At 41.0% G+C, this 10,000-nt stretch overlaps 1 protein-coding gene across 2 annotated transcripts in view; it reads left to right on the forward strand.

Moving 5' to 3' along the window:
- Nucleotides 1–9,011, forward strand: part of svopl (SVOP-like) — a 10,911-nt gene extending 1,900 nt beyond the window's left edge. The window contains exons 2-16 of one of the 2 annotated variants that reach the window (XM_073480919.1): nucleotides 327–436; nucleotides 940–1,031; nucleotides 1,129–1,227; nucleotides 4,764–4,835; nucleotides 4,951–5,075; nucleotides 5,150–5,213; nucleotides 5,547–5,672; nucleotides 5,909–6,037; nucleotides 6,190–6,263; nucleotides 7,154–7,350; nucleotides 8,114–8,225; nucleotides 8,354–8,435; nucleotides 8,514–8,603; nucleotides 8,694–8,807; nucleotides 8,916–9,011. In XM_073480919.1, the coding sequence (XP_073337020.1) occupies nucleotides 328–436; nucleotides 940–1,031; nucleotides 1,129–1,227; nucleotides 4,764–4,835; nucleotides 4,951–5,075; nucleotides 5,150–5,213; nucleotides 5,547–5,672; nucleotides 5,909–6,037; nucleotides 6,190–6,263; nucleotides 7,154–7,350; nucleotides 8,114–8,225; nucleotides 8,354–8,435; nucleotides 8,514–8,603; nucleotides 8,694–8,807; nucleotides 8,916–8,927 (1,497 nt within the window). In that variant the 5' untranslated portion in view covers nucleotide 327 and the 3' untranslated portion in view covers nucleotides 8,928–9,011. The remainder of the gene's footprint in view (nucleotides 1–326; nucleotides 437–939; nucleotides 1,032–1,128; nucleotides 1,228–4,763; nucleotides 4,836–4,950; nucleotides 5,076–5,149; nucleotides 5,214–5,546; nucleotides 5,673–5,908; nucleotides 6,038–6,189; nucleotides 6,264–7,153; nucleotides 7,351–8,113; nucleotides 8,226–8,353; nucleotides 8,436–8,513; nucleotides 8,604–8,693; nucleotides 8,808–8,915) is intronic. The other variant, XM_073480920.1, reaches the window with a different exon arrangement.
- The last annotated feature ends 989 nt before the right edge of the window (nucleotides 9,012–10,000 follow it).

Below are 10,000 nucleotides of genomic sequence, written 5' to 3' on the forward strand. Positions count from 1 at the left end.
TTTATATTTTCTATCCAACAGGAAGTGAGCTGCACGCCGTCAGAGAAGAAGAAAAGAAAGTCGAAGCTAAAACAACAAGATAATAAATTAATGAATGAAACACAAGATGTATTAATATTACCTTCATGATAAATACTGATTACATGACGTCATGATGTCCGAAACAACTAAACCTTTAACTCCTCCAGTGGAACCAGTTCAACCAGTCTGACCAGTCCAGTAGTTTCTGGAGTCTTTTAAACCTGTGTGTGTGTGTGTGTGTGTGTGTGTGTGTGTGTGTGTGTGTGTGTGTGTGTGTGTGTGTGTGTGTGTGTGTGTTTTCTCAGGATGGCTGATGGGATGAAGACGGAGCTGGTGAGCGCCATCCACCTGCAGGAGGTGGAGCTGCAGGACGAACCTGCAGACAAGGAGCAGGGCAGCAACAACAACAACAACTGTGAGTCTCCAATCAATAATCAATACGTTGTTGAGACCTCAGAGATGAACATGAGGGGTTGCAGGGCAAGAAGAAGAAACTACTTATGATTTTATTTTTTATCTAGAAGTAAGAGAAATAGATACATTTGATTAAAAAAAGGCTGCTGGTCAATGTCTCTGTTGTTCCATCTCCCACCACCAGATGGCAGCAGCACCTCACAGAGCCTCTAACAATCAGACACTGAGCTTCTCTTTCTTTATTAACAGTGAAATTAATGAACAATCAGGTGAAACATTTGTTTTGATCTATAACATAGTCTTTAATCTGTCAGTTGTCAGTTGCAGCTTTAATAAAATACAATCTGTAAATATTAAAGCTTCATTTAAAACGTGTCAAACAAATCAAACACATTTACACACGTGATGAATGAATGTTAATAAATGTGTATAATAAAAGTCACAAATAAATGGTTAATTAATAATAATGAATTAGTTTCTCTCACATGTTTGATGATGTCACAGCTGGTGAGACGTTCACTGTCGAAGAAGCCGTAGAAAAAATCGGCTTCGGTCGGTTTCACATCCTGCTGTTTGTCATCATGGGGAGCACCAACGTAAGAAACCAGCTGATCTCTCCTTCCTGTTTACACTGATCAGCTGTTTGTTTATGTAACTCTGTGTGTGTGTGTGTGTGTGCGCGTGTGTGTGTAGATCGTGGAGGCGATGGAGATCATGCTGTTAGCTGTAGTTTCTCCTGAGATTCGATGTGAGTGGCGTCTGGACGACTGGCAGGTCGCTCTCGTCTCCACAGTGAGTCACAACTTATTGATCAATGTGATGTTATAATTTTTTTGAAATCGATCACGTGTCCATCGGTGACGTCTTCAGATGTTCACTGTGATGCCGGTTCAGTGTCTCAACATGTGGGTCACGACTCCTCCATGGGCCAGACAGTCAGACCAACACAATCATTGATGTGATTCACTGAACTTATCGATAAATTAATATTGAAGACAACATGTTAACATGTTAAAGGAATAGTTCACTCTAAAACAAAATTCAGTCATTATCGACTCACCCTCATGCTGATGAGAAGTCCGGTGTAGTTTCTTATTCCTCAGAGTGCAGCTGGAGACCCGCGGGGTTCCCTCCGCCAGGAATAATCCATATAACGAGCGTAAGCGGCGCCCAAGAGAAAAGGTCCATAAAACTACACAAAAACTTTGTAATATTCCTCCATACTGCTCGTCCGCTGCAATCCAAGTGTCCTGAAGTGGCGACATCCAGAGTTTACTGGAAACGACGTCATTTAGTACATTTTACAGCCTAAACAGTCACTATGCTATATCTGCCTGGAGGCATGCTCGGCGTTCACGTGAGTCTCCCTCACAGCTGATTGCACTACAGAAGCCGCGCCGGACAAGATGAACGAGACTCAAGATAGATACACACCAGTATTTACTTCCTGCTGTGAGCGACCGAGCGACACACAAACACAAGAGGGATCTGCTGCACTAGTGATTTGAAACTATGACACTCACAGCAGGAAGTAAATACCGGTGTGTATCTATCGCGAGTCTCGTTCATCTTGTACTGTAGTACTGTAGTACTGTAGTATTGTAGTACCGTAATACTGTAATACCGTAGTATTGTAGTACTGTAGTATTGTAATACTGTAGTATTGTAGTACAGTAGTATTGTAGTATTGTAGTACTGTAGTACAGTAGTATTGTAGTATTGTAGTACTGTAGTATTGTATGTAGGAGATACACTAATAATAAATGTAATTTATTAATCACTGGCGATTAATAAAACACTCGTTAATGGGGCACCACCTCCGTTGTTTTGTCTATTTGAATAATCCGGAGGTAATTAATCAAATTCTACTGGACAAAGTTAACTTGTATCAATTCTAATCAATTTCAGATCAATTTATTCAATCTCATAAATGAAGTAGTGAATTCTACACAGATCCATCGGTTCTCCACATTAAAAACAAACCTGCACAGACAATGACATACGGTTAAATATGTTTATTGACCAACTAATTCAGATTAAATAAATGAAATGGCAATTTAAATGAATAACAACAGGTAACAGGAAATATGGAATAACTAAGTAATGGGTTATTAGTGGAATATGGGCTGATGGTGAGATCACGAGTTAGGTTGAAGCATTTAAATATTACGGGAGTAATTTTAATACTAACGAGACCCTAATCGAATTTCTCTTAAGCTAAAAGATCAGAATCAGAGCCATAGACACCATCTCATGTATCATGTGTGAATCCAGCTGTTGTGAGTGATGGAGAGCCTACTTTCTTAGCAGAGTGGTTGAGTCTGCGGCGGCGGATTTCCTCAGGTGATTTGTGGCTCTAGCTGGCAGTCCCGGTCCAATGGCCGAGGGTCAGCTCGTTCGGTATCAGCCGTTTGGGCACCTCGGTCCGTTGTCTTAGGAAGAGGGCAGCTGGTCCCGTACCGATCCGGTGAGATCTTGGCTCAATGCCCAGCTGGATGGTACCGCTAGCGAGCGCTGGGGGCTTGTCAAAGAGTCTGTCTTTCGTTGGAAACCGCTTGCGCGGTTTCGGACACAGCAAGTTGCTGTAGTGTCGTGATGATGATTGTGATAAAGATGTTCTTCTTCGTTGCTTCGAGTGGTTCTCAGGCTCTGACTTTGTAAACTAAATCTAACTTCTTGAATAAAATAACTGAGGATGATACGTTGATCAGGCGGATCTTCCGTTGTTAGTTAATGCAAGATAATCTAAATTAAGTTCACTTTCTCTAAATCAGGTTACGATACTCAACTGTATAAAACGAATTAAAACAGAACTTCGTTCTGGTACAAACTTAATAAAAGAAGCTAATCAATACTGCGAAAAATATAAAAGTGAGAAAAATCAACGCGTGAGCACTTCTGCTGAGGTCGCTGTCTTGGAGCGTGTCTCAAAGAGCGGAAAAATTGAAGACGAGTTTCAAAAGTAAGTTACAAGAGTAAGAGTGAAAAACTAAGTTACACTAACAAAAACTAAAACAAAACTCAAAACTAAACTGACTCGAGAGAAGTGATGTCTCCCTGTTTTGTTGTCTCCAAATGGCGGGCGTGCCTGGGGGGCAGGGCTGCCGGCTTTTTGTCTAGTGTAAAAATTCACAGGAACTCACTAAACTACACTTATAGTTTTAAACGTTTCAAAACAGTACTTCACCTTTCACAGAATCCCACCATGGCTCAATAGATGTACTTTGTCTATGATGAAAAAGGATTATGACATGATTAAAATCACTTAACATTCAAAAGGAATTAAAACTTGATTAAAACGTAAAAGGAAACACACTTGAATATGCAGTAGGTAGAACTGGTAGAATTGATCACTTATACATATTTCTCCTAGTTCTAGCTTAATACTTGTTAAAACAAAAACATATCAGAGACATTTGCTGGTGATAACCATAAACATATTAAACCGAATATTTCTTAAACAGCTCGTCCAACTGTACCAGGACTCACCATCAGGAGGTGCTGTGGTTCCACCGAACACAGGACAGGTTAAACATTAAAACTTGATCTCAGTCAATCTTTATCGTAGAGAAACGGGAAAAAGATCAGTTTTATGAACTTCTTTTACTGTTTCTTAGTTTGTTAGAATTAAGAGGGTGAGATACTGACTTAATGGTTAATTAGAAATGGCCTGAAATCTGGAGGAACACAGAGACCATTTGGGTGGAATGTCCCACAGATAGTGAGACCAGATGTGTCGTAAATAACAAAAGACAGAGTGAGAGCATAGAACAACAAGTCAGAAGGTGTCTGGTGTCCTTTCACTCTGGAGAGTGTGTTTGTGAATCAGAAGTCAGAGAGACAGAGAGGGTGAGAGAGAGAGAGGCATCAGACGTGTTACTTAATTTGCAAATGTAAAGACATTAGTATTCACAGTCTGATGACCAGATAGTTCCGGTCACTCCTGATGTGGAGAGAATAGGTGACTCCATGCTCACTCAGACTGACCTGTGAGGGAAGAATTTATCTGTTTGGAGGGGAAGGAAAGTTTAAAAATGGGAGTTTAGGTTGTAAATTAATTACAAGTGTCCTCATCTGAAGACTTTTATGGTCCAGGAAAACACTGTCCTCTCTGCCAGGAGATAAGGTGGCAGACTGGAAGGCGCCTTCTTCCTGTGAATCGTCTTCATCCAGATGAAAAGAGTTAACAAGAACAAACAGGGCCTCAATGTAATGCAGAGGCGATGGACATGTGTTCCTACATGTAGTACTGTAGTACCGTAGTATTGTAGTATTGTAGTATTGTAGTACTGTAGTACTGTAGTAGTGACTGCAGTGTCTCGTGGCAGATGGTGTTTCTGGGCTTCATGGTCTGTGGAGTTTTGGGAGGATACATCGCTGACAGATATGGACGCTGGAAGGTCAGAAACATCTTTAATATCTAATATTGTGATTATATTTACACTGTGGATCATATGTCACCTGCTCTCTGGTTGGCTGACTGTGTACTGTTGTGTGTGTTGTGTGTCTGAGCAGGTGGTGTTCGCAGGTTTCGTGTGGAGCGCCTACTTCTCGCTGCTGACGTCGTTCGCTCCGTCGTACGGTTGGTTCATCTTCCTGCGCAGCATGGTGGGCTGCGGGGTCGCCGGTGTGTCACAGGGGTGAGCACACACACACACACACACACACACACACACACACACACATTATAAATAACACGTTGTTGTTGATTCAGGTTCGTGTTGAAGACGGAGTTCATCCCTGCAAAGTATCGAGCCTACCTGCTGCCTCTGGCTACTGTGAGTCACTTTTATTCTACCTGAGTTCTTTTGATTCACTTTCAAGAATAAAGAATGTGACTGAATCTGAATCAGTTCAGCTCAGATGAGGATGTTATTGATAATTATTGGCACTTAATTGATTTTATTGTGTGGAGGAGAAATGTGATGATCCAAACGTCTTCTCGCACCTTTGTTTTAAAAAAAAAAGAAAAGACCTGAGTGTGTCTGGGTGTGCTCCATCTGTAGTCCATCGAGGATCTTTGTTCATGATAAAGTTGAAACAGGTGTTCCTGTCTGATGTGTGATGTCATCAGTAGAGACGTCCCAGCATGCTCTCTGTCTGTCTCTCAGATCTTCTGGATGACGGGCTCAATGCTGATCATCATACTGGGGATGTTGGTGGTTCCCCCTCTGGGCTGGAGGTGGATGATCCGACTCTCTGTCACCCCGAGCATCATCCTCATCTTCCTCTTCAAGGTGAGATATCCTGCTCACCTATCCTCACCTGTCTATCCTCGCATGTCTGTCCTCACCTGTCTGTCCTCACTGTCCCCTTCAAGAAAAATTGAAGTTGAGAAAAGAAGTTGGAGTTTCAAGTGAAGTAGAAATGTTCATGTTTACTCTCTGAAAGAAGCTGAAGTTTCTTTTCACAGATTAAATAGTCACAGTAATGTCTGTCTCTGTCTGTCTGTCTGTCTGTCTATCTGTCTCAGTTTATCCCAGAGTCGGCTCGTTATAACGTGTCAGCAGGAAACATTCAGGCTGCCATTGAAACTCTGCAGAAAATCGCTAAAATGAACCGAGCGTCCCTTCCTGAAGGACGACTGGTGGAGCCGCCGGTGGTGAGTTCCCTCTGAGCTCAAACCAGGGTTTTATTTATTTGTTTAATATCAGATATGGGCCTTTATGTGAGATTATATTTATTTGATCCTGTTCTTCATGTTGTTGTTGTTTGATAAATCCAGTCTAATGTAGTCAATCGTTGTCGTTTCAGAGCCAGCGAGGCAGCTGGAGGATTCTGCTCGGCTCATCATTCAGGAGGACGTCGTTACTGCTCTGGTACTCATGGTAATTTTCCACTTCCTCCTCACTTTAAAGATGATTAAGACTTTTTGAAATCACCTTTTAGGACTGTATTATACAACAACAGTGGAGAGGTGAGTGGATGGTGGGGAACAATATGAAACAAAGGTCCCTGTACAGACAAGAACTGGGCAAGTCCACCAGGGGGGCCGGGAATAGTGTTTTTTGCTAAGTTACAGCTCCAGGTCGACAGGAGAGGATGTTTCACTGAGACATTTCTCGACTGATAAAACAAAACTTGGTTTTGAAGTTCAGATTGTAATTAAAAATGACTCCCAACCAGAACTCGGACAGATGGCTCGGTACTAATTGTATGAAGCCAACGTTTTCATCAACTTTAACTATAGTTATCTCAGTTTGATTCAATTACAATACATCCAACATGTCATTTTCTCAAAACTCTCCTGTAGGCCGACCAGATTATTAACATCAGTAGTGTAGTGTAGTGAAGATAAAACGTATCGTAAAATGTATCGTCTGCATAGAGGAGAAGAAAGTATGTTCAGAGCAGGAGCGGCCAATCGGGGACAAGGATTTACTTAATCTGCCTGACTGTACCTGACATAAGTAAAGATCAACAGATGATTGGTTTTATGCTCTGACAAACTCTTCTTTAAAAAGATATTTTACAACAACACCTTGACTTTATCCTGGTGTCTTTTTGACAAGTTCAAATAATATTTACAAAAAAAAAAGATTCCAGAGTTCAACAACAAATACAAGCCTTCAGTGATTCAGCAATAAACAACAAAAGAAAGAAATTCAGTTTGTTACAAAGTTTCTCTAATCTGTCCAGAGTGATCCCTCTTCACAAACAAATCAATAAAGGATCTCTGAAAGAGAAAATAAACAACATCTCCAACACTGTCCTCCAGGTTTGTGGCGTCCTTTGCGTACTACGGCTCGGTGCTGAGCAGTTCAGAGCTGCTGGAGAAGAACTTGTTGTGTGTGATGGATGCAGAGCGAGAGCATCAGGTCAAACACCACCATGAGGATGGACTGTGTTACTGCATCCCCTTCGCCTTCAGTGACTACCAGACGCTGCTCATCAGCTGTCTTGGAGAGGTCGCACGTAAGTCAAACTCTGAGATCAGCAGCTGGTTTAACTTTCATCTCTGTTATCAGTTATTTTAGAAACACTGAGGTCATGAGTTTTAATTTCCCCTGCAGGATCCCACCCACCAAACTCTGTTCAGTTTCCTGAGTATTTAAGAAAATCACAAGAATGATGTCATTCATTATTTACTGATCTCCAGACTACTTAATGGTCTAAATGTTGTTTCAAAGCCTTTTCTGTCTCTCTATTTATGCATTTCTGGTTGTTTATATAACAGAATATTTGATTGATCCCAAAGTGTTGCTTCTGTGAGCCTGTTGAGACCTGGTGTCACCATCCATCCAGAGTAATCTGATTACATTGTTCAGCTCTCAGTCCGTCACACAGCTACATTAACCTGCATCTGAGTGACCACCTGTGATGATGTCACTTCCTGCTCTGTATGAAACAAACCTGTCCATCACTGGGACAAACAGACTCCATGTTTCTACACAAAGACAGAAAGAAGTTCATGTAGAACATTTGCTGAATTTACAAGAAGGAACAAATAAGTCAGAATCAGTCAGAGACAGAGTTTCACACAGTTTATAAAGTGTCTCCAACTCAACAACTCACTAAACTGACACATTTGTCAAGGGAGTCTGGTGATGTTGTGGTTACTAGTTGAGTGGTTGGATCAGTTGAATCAGACGGTGTGTTCACAAACATATCTGATTGTCTCCTCCTCCGTCCTCCTCCGTCCTCCTCTGTCCTCCTCCTTCCTCCTCCGTCCTCCCAGTGGTCCCATTAAACATCTGTCTGCTCAACGTGCTCGGACGGAAGATGAGTCTGACCGTTCTGCAGCTGGTGGCAGCCATTTTGTTCATGATGCTCAACATCTGCACCACCATGTAAGAACCTCAGAGACTCTTCTTCTCCATCTGCTGTTAGTACTTACTGACTGACCAGGTTCAAGAGGACCTCCATTCTGACTGGGTTCAGGTTTTTAAAGACCCTCTGTCCCTGTTTGTCCCTTCAGGTTCGGGTTCACAGTGTTGCTGTTCCTGCTCCGGTCTCTGGTCTCCATGAACTTTAATGTGGTTTATATTTACACTGCTGAGGTAGGTCCAGACTCTGCTGGTTTTGGTGAAGGTTTTTACTGGTCCTGGTCTCAGGTGATAGGTGTTTCTGTCTGTCAGGTGTATCCCACGGCAGCTCGGTCTTTGGGGATGGGCTTCTGTACGTCATTCAGTCGGATTGGAGGGATGATCGCGCCGTTCATCGCTCAGGTGAGTTCAGTGTCCTGCCTGTGAACCACTCAGGTGAATTCAGGTGTTTGTTCTGTGCAGGTGTGACATCACTCTGTGTGTGTACTTCAGGTACTGATGTCTCAGTCGGTGATTTCAGCTCTTAGTCCGTTCGCTGTGGCCTGTGTGGTCTGTGCTCTGGGAAACTTTCTGTTACCGATAGAAACTAAAGGACGAGCTCTGCTGGTAAGAAACACGACATTTTTCACACTTTGTTCAAAACATATTTATTTATTTGATAAAAAATATCTTATTTAATATTTTTTATTTTATATTATTTCTTTTTTTTTTCAGCAAAACTCCTGATGACATCAAAATCAAACTGCTACATGTTTGTTACTTTATTATTGTTACATTTGTAATGTAAAGATATTAAATATTTCATTGCTATCAGCTGTTTCTGTGCCGTCATTAACACTCTGAAGTTGATTAATTTATCAATTTATGAACGAAGTTAATTAAAGTCAGGGTCTTCTTAAAATTGTTTGTTCAGTTATTTCCTTGCATCTGTAAAGCACTATGAATTTCCTTGTGTATGAATGGTGCTATACAAATAAATTTGCCTTGCCTTTGCCTCAAAAACTTAATGCAGAATTTATTTAATTTATCAGTTAAATAAAATAAAGAGTGTTGGACAACATCAGAAACAGAAACAGAGATTTAAAGTTTTGGTTTATTTGAATCACCAGTTAGACGTTAAAAGTACAATAAGTTGTATTTTCAGTTCCTATCAGTGTCATTGTTGCAGTGACTGCGTTCAGACACTAGAGGGAGCCACTCCTCCAGCACACTGAGCAGTTGATCCTGCTGCTGATAAAAATGTATAAAAGTTTCTATGTTTATGTTTTTTTATTTTAAAGCCATCTCAACATTTGTTGACATGTTTTTCATTAAAATATATTTAAAATGACAAAAAGCGGAATCCATTCATTAAAGTATGACGTGAAAATGTTTGGAAAATTTTGTGTTTAATTGTGAAGATGACATCTTTATATTTTGTATTTATACACGAAAGCCTCAAAAGATTAAAAATGTCTTTCAACAGAAACAAATTGTGAAGAGTAATCTGATTACATTGTTCAGCTCTCAGTCCGTCGCTTCACGGCTACATTAACCTGCGTCTGAGTGACCACCTGTGATGTGATGTCACTTCCTGCTCTATATGAAACAAACCCGTCCATCACTGGGACAAACAGACTCCATGTTTCTGCTCAAAGACACAAAGAAGTTCATGTAGAACATTTGCTGAATTTACAAGAAGGAACAAATAAGTCAGAATCAGTCAGAGACAGAGTTTCACACAGTTTATAAAGTGTCTCCAACTCAACAACTCACTAAACTGACACATTTGTTAAGGGAGTCTGGGGACAAAGAAGGAG

This window comes from Pagrus major, chromosome 14, assembly GCF_040436345.1.
Source record: "Pagrus major chromosome 14, Pma_NU_1.0".
NCBI lineage: Eukaryota > Metazoa > Chordata > Actinopteri > Spariformes > Sparidae > Pagrus > Pagrus major.